Raw genomic sequence first — 15774 nt, 5'->3', positions numbered from 1 at the left:
TATTGTGTATTTCTTCAATTATTATATTATTTTAGGATCAAATTAGTTCACTTTTCTAGAAACCATGCATAAATTCAACTGTACAGTTTTACTGATAAACAGTTTGGCGCCAACCGTGGGGCCTAGACAGTCGTGCAATTAAATTGATCCTTGCCTTTTTTACTAACGTTTTTTTGACTATTTTGTCTTAGAAAAAATCGCAAAAAATGGCAGACAACACTGTTAACGATGCACGCAACCCTGAAATTCGAGGGGATCAGCCTCATTTCGAGGACTCGATCAGTGACACCCGCAATGAGGGGAATGACGCCACGCCGGTGCATGACCGACGGTACCCTCGACATGTTCGGGAAATAACCCCCGATGATGCTGACGAGGAACAAGCAGCGGATGCTGTGAGGATCCTGCAAGAGCAACAAGCAATCATTCTAGTCAATCTCACGCGGCAGGATCAAGTTATGACGGAACTAAATCAGACGCTATCAGGTGCTTCGAATAACGCAAACAGGCGCGATCCGGTTCCTCCTGTTGTTCCCGCAGACCAAACAACACAGAGAGTCGACAACAATACTCCCAGGGGTGAAGTTGGCTCCGATAGGGCTGGGGGGAGCAGATCAGGTCTTAACAACGAGAACGATTCATTCAAGGATGAGCTTTTACGGTTCATGAGTGAAGTAAATACCCACATGGATCAAATCCCGAGCGCACCACCAGTATTGAAAGGCCCAAACTCGAAGAAGTATGTTCAATTACAGTACAAGCCAAGTGCGGCACCAGAACTAAACCCGAAGCGTTTCAAAATGCCTGAAGTTCCAAAATATGATGGAACTTCAGACCTGCAGGAACATATTGCCACCTACACAACAACGGTGAAAGGAAATAATCTAGCTCCTTACGAAATTGAATCAGTGTTGCTAAAGAAATTCGACAAAACTCTCACGAGGGGAGCCTTAACGTGGTACTCATTACTGCCCGAGCATTCCATAGATTCTTTTGAAATGCTCGCAAATTCTTTTATTAAAGCTCATGCCGGGGCCAGAAAGGTGCAAGCCCGGAAGGCCAACATATTCAGAATCGCACAAGGAGAATCAGAATTATTACGAGAGTTTGTTACTCGGTACCAGAAAGAAAGAATGTTGCTCACGGTCGTCCCGGATAAATGGCCAGCTGAAGCATTCACCAGAGGATTGAATCCGAGAAGTTCAGACGCTTCACGAAAGCTGAAGGAGAGTCTGCTTGAGTTTCAAGCAACAACCTGGGCAGATGTTCACAACCGGTACGAGTCGAAGATAAGGATCGAAGATGACCAAGTCGGTTTTACATCATTGGCCAAAGGACGAGAGAAGAACAGAGAAAAATCAAAGGATGACTAAGACGAGGATATGCGGACTACGAGGGGTCGGTTTTTGCCCTACAAGCGTACCGAAGGCCGTGGAAGAAATTTCCGAGCAGCAAACAAGTTCACCGTTGACTAAGGGACTGATCGTGGTGGAAACAATAGATCACTTCAAGATAAACAAACGCCGGGGTCTCGAGATCTTTCTTACCCCAGGTTATCAGAATATAACTTCAACGTTAGCGTAGTGGAACCAGTGTCAGCCATGAGGAACATTAAAGAAGCACGATTCCCGAGACCTATGAGGTCCGATTCCATCCAGAGGGATCCTAATTTATGGTGCGAATACCACATGACGAATGGTCACCGGACATGGGACTGCCGACATCTTCGGGAGGAGGTGGCAACGCTATTGAAGAATGGTCATCTCCGAGAATTCTTGAGTGATTGAGCTAAGAACAATTACGGTCACAACAGAGACAATGCAGAATCCTCAAAAGCAGGAGAGGAAACCCCATGCCAAACGATCAACATGATCTTTAAGGGGAACGAGATTAATGGGGTCACCTTTTCGGCGGCAAAGAAGACTAAAGTATCGATAACTCACATCAAAAGACTCCGGGAGGACGATATCACTTTCACGGAGGATGACACAGACGGATTGATGTTACCACACAACGACGCACTGGTAATCTCTTTAAATGTGTTAGATTTTAAAATTAAGCGTGTTCTAGTGGATCCAAAAAGTTCGGCTAATATCATACAATGGAGAGTGTTGGAATAAGCTAAACTCACTGGAAGCATTATTCCGGCGACAAAACTCCTCGCTTGATTCAACCTTGCGAGCGTGACGACCCGGGGGGAGATCTTGTTGCTCACAAATGCTGAAGGAGTAATGAAAACAACTCTCTTCGAAGTAGTGGATGGTGATATGGGATACAACATCATCTTAGGAAGGCCATGGTTACACGAGATGGAAGCTATACCTTCGACGTATCACCAACTGCTGAAGTTTTCAACCCCCAAAGGAATCAAGCAGATAAGAGGTGACCAACCGGAAACAAAGGAGATGAATGCAACCTCAGTTTTCAGTTGCAAGGGGAAGGAGCACACGGCATAGCAATTACAGGAACCAGCGCCTACCCCCGAGTTAGAAGAACTTATTCCAGAGGCAGAATCGTCAGAACAATATTAGGTGCCGAGATATTTCCAAGTTCCGGAAGAAACTGATGCAACGAAATCCATGAAAGAGGAACTAGAGCAAGTGTCATTATTCGAAGAATTCTTAGAAAGAAATTTTCACTTGGGAACAGAACTGCACCCCGAGCTTAGGTCTGGTTTTATTGAATTCCTTAAAATTAACGCTGATTGTTTTGCATGGTCGCACGAGGATATGACAGGTATCCCGACGGAAATACTCGTGCACAAGCTAAGTCTGGATCCCAACATACCACCGGTACGACAGAAGAAGCGCCCTATTGCCGAGGCCAGAATAAATTCGTCAAAAAAGAGGTAACCCGCTTGCTTAAAATCGGTTCGGTTAGAGAAGTAAGATATCCAGACTGGCTAGCCAATGTAGTAGTAGTTCCTAAGAAGAACAATAAATTTCGTATGTGTGTAGATTATAAAGATCTTAATAAGGCGTGCCCGAAAGATTCATTTCCACTGCTAAAAATCGATTAAATGATCGATGCAACGGCCGAGCACAAACTCATGAGTTTCCTTGATGCTTATTCTGGGTACAACCAAATTAAGATGAACCCGGAAGATCAGGAAAATACTTCATTTATAACAAATTTCGGTACATATTGTTATAATGTAATGCTTTTCGGGTTGAAAAATGCCAGAGCCACTTATCAACGGCTCGTAAATAAGATGTTTGAAAAGCAAATAGGAAAAACCATGGAAGTTTATATAGACGATATGATCGTTAAGTCTTTGAATGCAGGTGACCACCTTAAGTATTTGCAAGAAACATTCGATATCCTGAGGAAGCATAACATGAAACTTAATCCCGAAAAGTGCGCGTTCGGGGTCAGCTCCAGTAAGTTCCTGGTATTTCTGGTATCACAAAGGGGAATTGAGGTAACCCCCGACAAAATCAAGGCCATAGACGATATCCCGGATCAATTATCAAACGTGAAGGAAGTCCAAAGACTCACAGGAAGGTTAGCAGCTTTGAACAGGTTCATTTCCCGGTCGTCGGAAAAGTGTCATCGCTTCTTTACATTGCTAAAAAAAAAGAACAATTTCGAGTGGGTGCCGGAGTGCCAACAGGATTTGAGGGACCTGAAGAAGTATTTATCAAGCCCTTCATTGCTCTCGAAACCAAAAGAAGGCGAAACATTGCTAGTCTACCTCGCGGTTTCAGAAGTTGCGATAAGTGCGATTTTACTCCGGGAGGACGAAGGTACGCAGTTTCCTATTTATTACGTTAGCAAAATTTTAACGGGAGCAGAAACTCGCTACCTGCATTTGGAAAAACTGGCCTTAGCTCTTGTAGTCGTCGCTCAGAAGCTGAGGCCCTATTTCCAATGCCACCCAATAGCTGTGGTGACTACTTTCTCTTTAAGGAACATCCTTCATAAACCCGAGCTCTCGGGCAGATTGGCCAAATGGGCCGTCGAAATGAGTAAATTTGATATAGAATATAAATCGAGGACTGCAATTAAGTCACAAGTCTTGGCTGACTTCGTGGTTGATTTTAGTCCGGGACTGCTACCTTTGGCAACCAAGGAGGCAGTCATGGTATCAGAATTGACATTAAGGGTTTGGACCTTATTTACGGATGGGGCCTCGAACGTAAAAGGGTCCGGGCTCGGAATAGTTTTAATCACGCCTTCGGGGGAAACCTTAAGGCAAGCTATCAAAATAATTCCTTTAACTAACAATGAAGTAGAGTATGAAGCTTTGATTGCAGGGCTCGAATTGGCCCGGGGACTTGATTCCGAGGTTATCGAAATCAAATGCGACTCACAACTGGTAGTAAATCAGGTTTACGGGATCTTTGATACCAAAGAAGAAAGTATGCAGTAATACGTGATAAAGGTCCAGGCTCTTTTGGCACGATTCCGTGAGTGGTCAATCACTCATATCCCGAGAGAGGATAATGCGGAAACGGATGCATTAGCAAACTTAGGTTCATCGACGGAAATAAAAGGATCGGAGTCCGGAACAGTGATATAACTGATGAGTTCAGTCCTTGATACTGATGGTTACTATAAAGTGAATTCAGCTAGTCTGGTCTGGGATTGGAGAAACGAAATAATCAACTACCTCGAGTACGGAAAGTTGCCCGACGATCCCAAAGCGTCACGAGCGTTACGCACCAAAGCTGCACGTTATAGCTTCAGGAAAGGCCAATTTTATAGAAAATCTTTCCAAGGCCCGCTTGCCCGGTGTTTAGGAGCATCAGAAGCTGACTATGTCATGAGAGAAATCCACGAAGGGATATGCGGCAATCACTCAGGCGCAGAGTCTTTAGTACTGAAATTGGTACGGGCAGGATATTATTGGCCTCGCATGGAACAAGACGCCAAAAATTTCGTACGAAAATATGATAAGTGCCAACGCTATGCATCACTAGTACATCAACTGGCATAACCCTTACATTCGGTTTTGTCCCCGTGGCCGTTCATGACATGGGGGATGGACATCGTCGGACAGCTGCCACTGGCTCCCGGAAAGGTAAGGTTTCTTTTAATTTTGACCGATTATTTTTCTAAATGGGTGGAAGCAAGTTCTTATCAGAAAATCGAAGAATGCGAAGTGGTCGATTTCCTGTGGGAAAATATAATTTGCAGATTCGGAATACCAAAAGAGATAGCATGCGACAATGGGCCACAATTTATCGATACAAAAGTTACAAAGTTCATCGAAGACCTGAAAATAAAGAGAATCACATCCTCGCCTTTTCACCCGAGCGCAAATGGTCAAGCGGAGTCAACAACTAAAGTGATCATTCAGAACCTCAAGAAAAGGCTGGAAGCAGCAAAAGGCAAATGGCCCGAAGAGTTGCCTGGAGTTCTATGGGCCTATCAAACAACGGCCAAATCAAATACAGGAGAAACATTTTTTTCCCTCGTGTACGGTGCTGAAGCCCTAATACCGGTTGAAGTGGGCGAACCCACTTTGAGATATTCTCAGACAAATGAAGAATCAAACAACGAAGCAATGCTAATCAATTTGGAACTGCTCGAAGGACGCATGGACTTGGCGCATGTAAGAATGGCAGCTCAAAAGCAGAGGATGGAGCGATATTACAATCGAAGAGCCAATTTTCATTTTTTTAAAGTAGGAGACTTGGTTCTAAGGAAAGTAACACAAAATACCCGGAAGCCCAACACAGGAAATCTAGGTCCAATGTGGGAAGATCCTTACCGGATTTCAGCTGTCACTGGGAAAGTTTCATACGAGTTGGAGAACCAGAATGGGGATAAGATGCCCAGCAATTGGAACGTGTCACACCTCAAAAGATATTATTGTTGATAAACAATACTTAAACAGAAAGTATGTGCTGCACTCTTTTTCCCTTCGTTTAGTTTTTGTCCCAATTGGGTTTTTCTCGAAAAGGTTTTAACGAGGCAGTGACAGAAAGCATACTACAAAGAAAGCAGCAATAAGACCTTTGATTGCAAGGAAAACGAACAAGCTCCCATCCGGGGACGATTAGGTAATCTTTGGGTCGATAGCAAATTCCCACCGGGAAGTTATGTTTGCTACCGAACATATGTTACCCCACCGTTCACGGGCACAAACCGCCAGAGGACTGTTAGGTATTTTTTCGCTCAATAACATGGATTCCTAAGGGGAAACAAGATATGTTGCCGAGTGAAGGATTACCTAGCAATTCATTGGTAGGACCTTTGAAGATACAAGACTTCCAGTGTTCCAATTCGCATTCTTTGCATTTAAACACTGGTGGGGGGGGGGGATGGTATGAAGATACAAAAACAATGACTGCCATGTCAACCGGGAATGAAAATCCGGAAACAAAATACATCATCGGGACCGGGGACTGCGCAACTAGCCCCGTAGAAACAAGTTGTACAAGATAGCCACAAGTAATGGCAATTTCTTTTCTGCATAGCAAAATGCTTATGTAATATCTGAAAATAGAAGGAATAAAATGAAATCCTTTTGCTTTTATCTTGTTTCTTGTCTGAGCGATGAGCTGATTTTATTATTTGAAAGTTAAACAAACACTTCAAATGTTAGTGTATAGGAGACGTCCTCTTCAAGAGCACCGTAAACATAAAAGGGCCCTATCTTATAAAAACCCTCACGTTAAAGGGTTGGTTCTGCAAGAATCAATGCCCGGAATCCAAAATGCCATCGAGGAAAAATACACCGGAAGTCGCATATGAAAAGGACACAAAAAGCAAACTTGCGCAAAAATTCATAAAAACCCTCACGTAAAAGGGATAATACCCGGAACCAAAATGCTTCGAAGAAAAGGCATCCGAGACTATACATAGTAAAGCGCGAATTGAACAACATGCACGAAATACTTGAGCAAATGCAAAAGTTAAAAGCTTGCATGGATATTCAAATGAAAGTAACACTCAAACGATATTTGAACAAAAAGTATGTCTTTATTCACAAGAACGGGCCAAAATGTTACAAGTACAAAATGCGAAAAAAAAAAGGAAAATCTAAACTGCAGCGCCTCCGGGACAAGGAGGAAGAGAAGTATCTGCATTGTCGGAAAGAGTATGTGGTCCCGCCGATGGCTCAACGCTTTCCCCAGTGTGGTCTTCGGCCTCATCGCCTTCCGATCCTTCTTCGGTTTCCGAAAATTCAGAACCAGAATTAGAAGAACCTGGAGCATCAGACTGCACCGGGAGTCCATTTTTTGCAGCCAACTCAAGCTCTCGGGCCTTAGCAATTTCAGCATCAGCATCAATGATACCAGCTTTGGCCTCTTCCAAGGTTTTTCTCCTCATGCTATACATAGAATAAGTTTTTTCAACAATGAGGGAAGTCGCTCGGCGTTTAAGTTCTTCTTTGAGTTGAGTAACCTCGGCAGAAAGGTTTTCCCAGGCGGATCTAGCAGATTGGAGGCTGACGTTGAGCTCGTGGACAGTTAAACTAAAGAGCCTATTATGCTCAATAGTTTCCTTTACTTCTCTTCTAGCTGGGCATGCTTGACATCTACGGCAGTAAGTTCTTCACCTTTGGAGTTCAAGGTTGCCTCCAAGTTAATCACTCTTTCAGCGGAGGCAGCCTTACGATCGGCTGCAGCAAGAATGGCGTTCTGGACTTCTGCCCATTTGGCCTTGGCCTCATCAAATCTAACCCTCTGTGGCCCAATTTCTTGGCTAAGGGTTATCACTTCTTGCTTACTTTGCTGCAGACGAGCCTCTAAGACAGCGTCCTCAGTAGCTCTGGTTTCCAGTTTCGAGAGGCGGAGAACAGTCTGGTCCCGTTCCTCCAAAAGTTGATCCCGTTCAGAAGTAAGTTCTTACTTCTCACGAATCAACCTTTGAAGGCCCTCAAAAGCAAGAAAGTTGGCCTACAAAACAAGAAGAAGTAAAACTTAGAATACATTCATACTAAAGTAGAAGAAGTGACAAAGGAAGAAAAGAACATACCGCTGCGGCATTGTTCAACAAGCACTCTCCCGAGAGTGCCTGAATCTTTTCCCAGTTCTTTTCTAAAGCCAAAGGCTTCAGATAATTAGCAAGCTCCACCGACAGGGACATCAAGTTGCACCCGGTAAAGACCGAAAGAGTAACATTCCTCCTTCTTTGTGGATCTTCAGAAGGGGCAGCATAATTTTTCCTCAAATTCCCATGAACTAGGGACTGTGGAAGAGGAACACCTTTTTCACGGTCAGGTGTGGCCGATGGAGGTGATATAGCAACAGCTGGTGGAAAAGTGGTTGAAGATGAAAGTGATGTAGCGGTTGCTGGTGTTGGTGAAGGTGGAGATGGAGTTGATGGAGTTGAAGAATGAGAAACAGCTGCATCAAATGCATTGCAGGTTGTTGAATGCTCGCCAACCAAAGACGTCAAGTACCCGGTACTCAGCCCCGCAACACCGGTTACATCAATTGGGGCCCGAAAATGGGAGTTGGCAGATTTCACTAAATCAGATTCTCTCCAAAGTGTTGAGACGTCGCCTTCAGTTGGTGCAATTATCTCAACAGGTTGAGCATCATGTTGAGATGATGAGGATCGTCTCCTTCCATATAAAAAAGCTCCCTCATCACCAACTTCTTCATTATCATCGATCATCACAGTGTCTATGACCGGCCCGGAAGGAGGACCAGTCACCATCGTCATCGGAGATGACTCAAGGGCAGCAATCTTTGCCCTTTTATTCTTTTCCCCGGCCGCGGAGGAACGTCTTCTCTTTATTTGTTTATCCTCCGGCCGGGGACTCCGTAAAGAAATATTTGCGTCCGAAACAGGCCCGGAGATACCTATTCGAGTAAGTGCTTCCTGAAGCAGCCTCGCTGCATCAACAGGATCAGCCAAAACGTCCTCCTCGGGGATAGCAACAGAGCCCGCAGGTAGACCTAATTCCGTGAACAAAGTCAGAAGGGCTCAACCAAGTTCTTCATATGCAAAAATGGAAACAAGGTAAATTAGATTTACCATGATTTTTTGCCTTCCACCCGTATTTAAGGGCCAGTTCTTTCCACGAACGAGTTTCGAGCGTTGTGACGTCCAAAATCTTTTGAACCAACCGGTTTAAACCTTCCACCACCGGTGGGAGCCATCGAATTATTGAAACATGCGAATGGTGAAGAGATGATACGACCATAGAATAATATATAATAAGAGGAATATTATACGAAGAGCTTACGAGTGCGGTTCCAAGCAACCGGAAAGAATGAAACCGTTGTCGGAATGATGTCGTTGGGGGCTACTGCAACGAACCGTTCCATCCACCCACGGTCGTTGTCATCATGCATGCTAGACAACAAAGCATGGTGGCCACGCTTGCAAAGGTTTATCATTCCCCGCGAAAGATTTTGGGGGAATAAAGATTCATCACATGATCTAAGGTTAGCTTCTCTCTAGTTTCTTGGCACAAGCATCGGAGGCAGGCGATCGTCCTCCATACATAAGGACTTACTTGTGCCAAACATACCTGGTAGCGAAGGCAAAACTCCGCAATCATGGAATCAAGCTCTCCGCTCAAAGAAAACACACCCAAAGTAAAGGTATACGTGAAAAAGTATGTAAAACCTTCCTTGGGAAGGGTCACTCGATCCGATAGATCAGGAGCGATAATTTTTAACTCATTGCAGCGGCAGTCCTCCTCACAGCAGGAATACTGGAAGGATGAATGGAAGAAGGGTACCTACTAACAGACCATGTACGAGGGTTAGCAGTAGGGAATTTTTATTCAAAATCCTTCGAAGTACTAAGCCCCCTTAGGATGATGGAATCCACTGTTGGAGGAATGAAGTCCTCGGTTTTATTTTTATTCTTTGAAGAACCACCACGTTTGGAAGAAGAAGCCATTGGAAAAGAAGAAGGTAAAGAGTTTGTGTTTGAAGAAAATTAGGAAAATGATGAAAAACAAGGTTGCAAATCAAAAACTCAAGAAATTGTGAAACGTAAAGGTAAAGAAAGTTGCGTATAAGTAAAATTCTGGCGGCTAAATTCATGGTCATGATTACCTCGATAATCGGCAAAAGTTGTGCTGAATCATGGGATGACGCGTGTTTCGGGCATTAAATGCGGAGAGATGTGCGTCTAATCAACTGTCACAGACTTGCAGAGGGAGTTATAGTAATTCCCGCCAAAAAGGTGTTTCTACCAACTTTCCACTAACACAAAGTTATGTCACCGGAAAGCAGGGGGGCTATCTGTATAGGGGTAAAATATGATATGACACGTGGCTGACTAGCAGGAGGACACGTGGAATCCAAGATGGGATGGTTGAGGACCGAAGGCAGCCACTGCACTTGTCACCGGAATGGATAACGTTCATAAAAGTGTATTAAATGTTCTGCGCCCGGTAGCATTTACTAAGGAATATTCTACAGCATTAAGAGCGACGATCCATTACAAAGAATTTGGCATTTATACTCAACGTTACATCTTCATCAATGACCCTCATAATTGGCATTAAAGGAGGGCATGTTCCTAAGACCTTTTTTCCTAGGCATAACTATAACTAGTGAGCTCAGTTACCATTACTTTCTGGCAAGAACATATATTATTTTCTATACAAAACTTTATACAATTTCACTTTCTTGCTTTTAGATCTCATTATTGGTGTGTTCGGAAACTTTGTTCGCAGAATCATCATCTTTGCTATTTCATCTATATTCTAAGGCTAAGTATTGTGTATTTCTTTAATTATTATATTATTTCAGGATCAAATTAGTTCAATTATTTAGTAACCACATATAAATTTAACTGTATCGTTTCACGGATAAACAAATGGTATAGAGTTTCTTTTCTAGATAGAGCCGAGAGCGAAGAGGAGACAATGAAAATTAAAGTAAAATATAAAGGGTATAGATAGGTTGAACGAACTTGTAAAGCGTTTCGGCCATATCCGTTGCATTTGAGCGACACGTGCAATGTCAACAATGCCAGAAAACAGTGAAAATTCAGATTGCCTGCACAACTAGCATATTAAAGTAACTGAACTATGCGTTAATTGCTCAAAAACCGTAAAACCGCACCAACCGAAAAGTCAAACCAAAATAATTAAAAAATTCGATAAGATTTGATTTAATTTAATTTGATATTGAGTAAAAAAATGCGAATCAAACCGACATATAAATATATAACTTTTATATATACTTTTAAGACTTTATATAGAATGTTCTTTAAAAAATGTCTAGAAATATTTGGCATTCTCCTATGGGATGTAATATTTAATAGAATATGAAGTGCTCCAATTTTATTAACTTTAAATAATGTGATGCATGATCACTTTCGAAATGCGTCAATCTCTTTATTTTTCATATTCATATGTCAAGATCTATTAGGTTCATATATCTTTTTCGAATATGAAGTGGTATTTCAATAATTGAAAATTAAATAGAACATATCATTATTTAGGTATCATATTGATTTTTATGTTTAATTATTAAATTCGATTAACTTTGAAAGTGTACATCAACGAAAATTTATTGCCAGACAACTCAAAAAATAACTTTCCTGTGTTACTAAGAAAATTCTCTCATAAGAATATTTTAATAGACCATATGTTTGTTAATTTTTTTAAATTTTTATTAAATATATATTTACTTATAAAAAATTTAACAAAGTAAGATTGACATATTATTCATGTAACAAAAAAATCCAAAAAATCCAACAAAACCGAACCAATCCAAACCGATATAGTTGGTTTGCTTTGGTTTTAATAAAAATCAAACCAACCCGGTCCATGTACACCCTCGTTGGCCCACTCATAAATTTCATGTCAGAAAATAAAAGATGATTACACATAATCTATGTTACATGATTAAAAATTTTAACTTTACTATTACAGTGAGTAAAGTTTAATTACTTTAATATGATAAAATATAATTTCGTTAGCATATGCGTGAAATTAACTCCTATAAGAAACAATGAGGTTAAAGATCAATGCAAAATTCATGGTTATCTTAGATGCACAGTTAAAGAAATACTGAAAGTCCCAACCTCTTCTGCAGTCCACCTTAATGGAAAAACTCAATAAAATAAATGCATCTCCAGTTATACATAGTCTAGTCTAGATACATGGTTCTAACTTTCGTGTTTCAAAATAAAAACTCATTAAGATAGCTGAATTTTATTTTTCAATGAAAATAAAAGTAAAGAGCGAGATATCAATGCGCAATGACTGTAAAATATTTTGGGAATAATGTTTTTTTTTTTTAAGTAGAGAGCGATTATTCAAGGTGGATCTCTCCGACACAAATCTAAATTATCTAGGTAAGTGAAGTTCAGATAAAGGAAGGAGAAGTAGACAATGACCTATTAGTTGTAAAGTCAGGGGCCATTTGTGTTCGAATTAAAATTCAACTATTGAAATAGTGGAGGGATTAGAAACGGTCTATATAATAAGCTTATGCCCACGCCATTCTCACATTTTTTTCAAGAGGTGTGCAAAGAAAATAATACTATTGACTCCTTACGAAGTTGGAATTTCCCATATTTGGTGCTCAATTAAAGTAGAACGCTCGTGGCGGCCCAACTTATATTACTTAATTAGGTTTGCATTACTCACATCCTTAGGACTTGACTTTACTAGATTGAATTCCGATTGCAGTCCTAGATATATAGTTTTTCCCAACTTTATTAACTATACTTTACAATTCGTTTGTTTTTAAATATCTTTTTCTATCTGGACAGATATATTTGCCATTCAATGCTCTTGCTAGATAGTGCGTAGTCTTAATTCGAGCGAACACATTTTCAGCAACAGAGAAATTAGTGAAAATGAGCAGTCACATTTCAAATTCTAGATACTTCAGAATTCCTTTTTTTCAAATATCTTTTTTCTATTTGAGTAATTATATTTGTCATTCAATGCTCTTCCTAGATAGTAGTCATATTTTGACTGAGTTGCCTACAACAAGAGAGTATGGAGGAATGGGTGAAAACAAGTAAGGTCTGTTATATGAATGGTTACAATTTTTCACCTTTCTTTCATGCGTAAATGATTAGGTGGATAGTAGTATTTAAACGATTCATCATAATTTAATTATCTTTAATTGATTGTCAATTTACTTTAACTTTCCTCCTTTATCGTCATATTAAAAATATCCCTCTTCGGGTACAAGGTCAAATATCAGCAAACTTTGACCATGTTTGGTCGAAAATACAACTAGTAATAAAGTTGCATCAAATTCTTGGAGAATTTAAAAATAATATTCAACTATTTGGACCTTAATTAATTAGTTATCTGAAGGGCAAAAGATTAGTGAGATATGGAATATGAATGGGACATCGCACTCGGCGAGAATGAGAAGAACAATTCATGAGTGTCGTGATGGCAAAGTGAAGTTGGGTCTTTGAAAGTAGCTAAGTAGGGTTGGACGAAGGGAAGCATATTTCCACCAATTAATATATATGATCGTAGGTCATGAAATTCTTAGATCATATCTCCTTTTTTTTTCAAGGTAACGATGGTGTTCGGATTAATTTGTACAAAATTTAATTATTTTATTGGGTAATTATTATCACCCAATAATACTAGTGTTTATCCGAAAAATCGGATAACGTTAAATTTATGTATGGTTCTAAGGATACGTGATACCCTTTGATACAAATCGTATAGAGAGAGAGCAATACGAATACTCTTGTCTATGACAATGGGAATAATGAATAAGAAAGAACGAATAAAATGAAGTAAAACAAGCACAAGGAGGTATCTTTATTCCAGTGTATTCAGTATATTCATAACTTACAAGGATCCCTCTTTTATAGTCGAGGGTCATTACTTTATTTATAACAAAAAATAATAAAATAAAGCATATAGTGGAGGACCCATGATGATTTGTCTCTTCCTCGATTCCCGCCAAGATTCTCTCTTTTGGTGCGGTTGCAACGGCTCTTGTCTGTGAGCTCGATACTGGCTCGAATTCGTTATTGGGTCGAGCCCTTCGGTCTTGGCTCGAGTTCGACCTTCGGGATGGGCGTCGCGCATTTCCGACCTCGAAGCAATGCCTTGCGGATCGATTTGGTCACGGGCACGATAATGTTATCGAGCCGACTCCTCGAGCAGCCTTCGAACTCGAGGCTTGTTAGTACTGTCTTCGGAGCTCACTCCCAAAATCCCACTCCGACTTCTTACCACTTGAACTCGATCGAACGTAGGAAGGCCGAAATCTATTTCGACCATATGAAGTAGTGGTGGGCTCGATATCGTTTTAGTTCCTACAATGCTTGTTGACATTCCGGGTCCAAGCGAAATCGTTCTTCTTTTTGAGTAGAGAGAAAAATTTGTGACTTCGATATGATGATCTCGAAATGAATCGGCCTAAGGCTGCAATCCGTCCCGTTAGTCTTTGTACAGCTTTCACGTTGTCCACGATGGTGATATCTTCGATGGCCTTGATTTTATCGGGGTTAATCTCGATTCTCCGGTTTGACACCATGAAGTCGAGGAACTTGCCCGAACCGACCCCGAAAGCACATTTTTTGGGTTGAGCTTCATGTTGTATTTCCTCAAAATCTCGAACGTTTCCTGCAAATGGGTCAAATGGTCCTCTGCGCGCAGGGATTTAACTAGCATGTCGTCAATATAAACTTCCATTGATTTACCTATTTGTTCTTCGAACATTTTATTTACTAGGCATTGGTAAGTAGCCCCTGTATTTTTTTAGCCCGAAGGGCATCATATTATAACAATATGTTCCATATTTGGTGACAAATGAAGTCTTTTCCTGGTCCTCCAAGTTCATCTGGATTTGATTATACCCGGAATAGGCATCGAGAAAAGTGAGGATCTCGTGGCCGGCTGTGGCATCGATCATGCGATCGATGTTGGGCAGCGGAAAGGAATCTTTGGGGCATACTTTGTTCAATTCCTTATAGTCTACACACATTCTAAGTTTGTTCCCTTTTTTAGGCACTACAACTACGTTGGCTAATCATTCGGGATATTTCACCTCCCGAATGGACCCTACATTGAGAAGTTTGGTTACCTCGACCTTTATGAATGCGTGATTTTCCTCGGACTGGGGTCTTCTCTTTTGCTTCACCGGTCTGAACCTAGGTCCAAGCTTAGCCGATGCGTCGTCATGTCCGGTGGGATCCCTGTTATATCTAAGTGGGACCAGGCAAAACAATTAATGTTATCGATAAGAAATTGAACAAGTTTCTTCCTGAGTTCGGGGCTCAACCCCGTTCCCAAGTATACCTTTTGCTCGGGCCAGTGCTCGATTAGTGTGATTTGCTCTAGTTCTTCAATTGTTGATTTGGTGGCGTCGGAGTCATCGGGAATCATGAAAGATTGAGGGACCCTTTGACCATCATATTCTTCGATCTTCTGGTTATCTAGCTGGGTCGAAGCCGACATCTATGAATGCTATTTGGTGTCCTGTTCTCCTTCTGAGCCCGATCCCTTTATCGGCAAAGGCGAGGATATTGATTTCGCTTCCTCGACGGCGAACATTTCTTTTGCGGCCGGTTGTTCTCCGTACACTGTTTTGACACCTCTCGATGTCGGGAATTTGAGGACCTGGTGTAGGGTCGAAGTTACAGCTCGCATGTTGTGGATCCATGTCCTTCCGAAAAGGGCGTTGTACCTCATGTCGCCTTCGATCACATGAAACTTCGTTTCCTGGATGGTTCCGACCACGTTTATTGGTAAGATTATCTCGTCTTTGGTGGTTTCACATGCCATATTGAATCCGTTTAGAACTAGAGTTGCGGGTACGATCTGGTCCTGTAGGCCGAGTTGTTCTACGACCTTCAATCTGCTGATGTTGGCCGAGCTACCTGGATCGATTAACACATGCTTAATTTTAGTCC

At 41.4% G+C, this 15774-nt stretch overlaps 1 protein-coding gene across 1 annotated transcript; it reads left to right on the top strand.

The window, feature by feature from the left end:
* Positions 1-206: 206 nt before the first annotated feature.
* On the top strand, positions 207-1373 carry LOC138901638 (uncharacterized). Its single transcript, XM_070189417.1, has one exon. It carries the CDS (start codon positions 207-209, stop codon positions 1371-1373), a length of 1167 nt encoding a protein of 388 aa, XP_070045518.1.
* The last annotated feature ends 14401 nt before the right edge of the window (positions 1374-15774 follow it).

Source organism: Nicotiana tomentosiformis, chromosome 11, assembly GCF_000390325.3.
Source record: "Nicotiana tomentosiformis chromosome 11, ASM39032v3, whole genome shotgun sequence".
NCBI classification, from domain to species: domain Eukaryota; kingdom Viridiplantae; phylum Streptophyta; class Magnoliopsida; order Solanales; family Solanaceae; genus Nicotiana; species Nicotiana tomentosiformis.
The sequence above is the reverse complement of the archived record's forward strand: the minus strand, read 5'-3'. Positions and strand labels throughout refer to the sequence as shown.

Bases quoted from the DNA above. Each gene is read 5' to 3' on its own strand.
- LOC138901638 (XM_070189417.1), top strand. From the start codon at position 207: ATGGCAGACAACACTGTTAACGATGCACGCAACCCTGAAATTCGAGGG.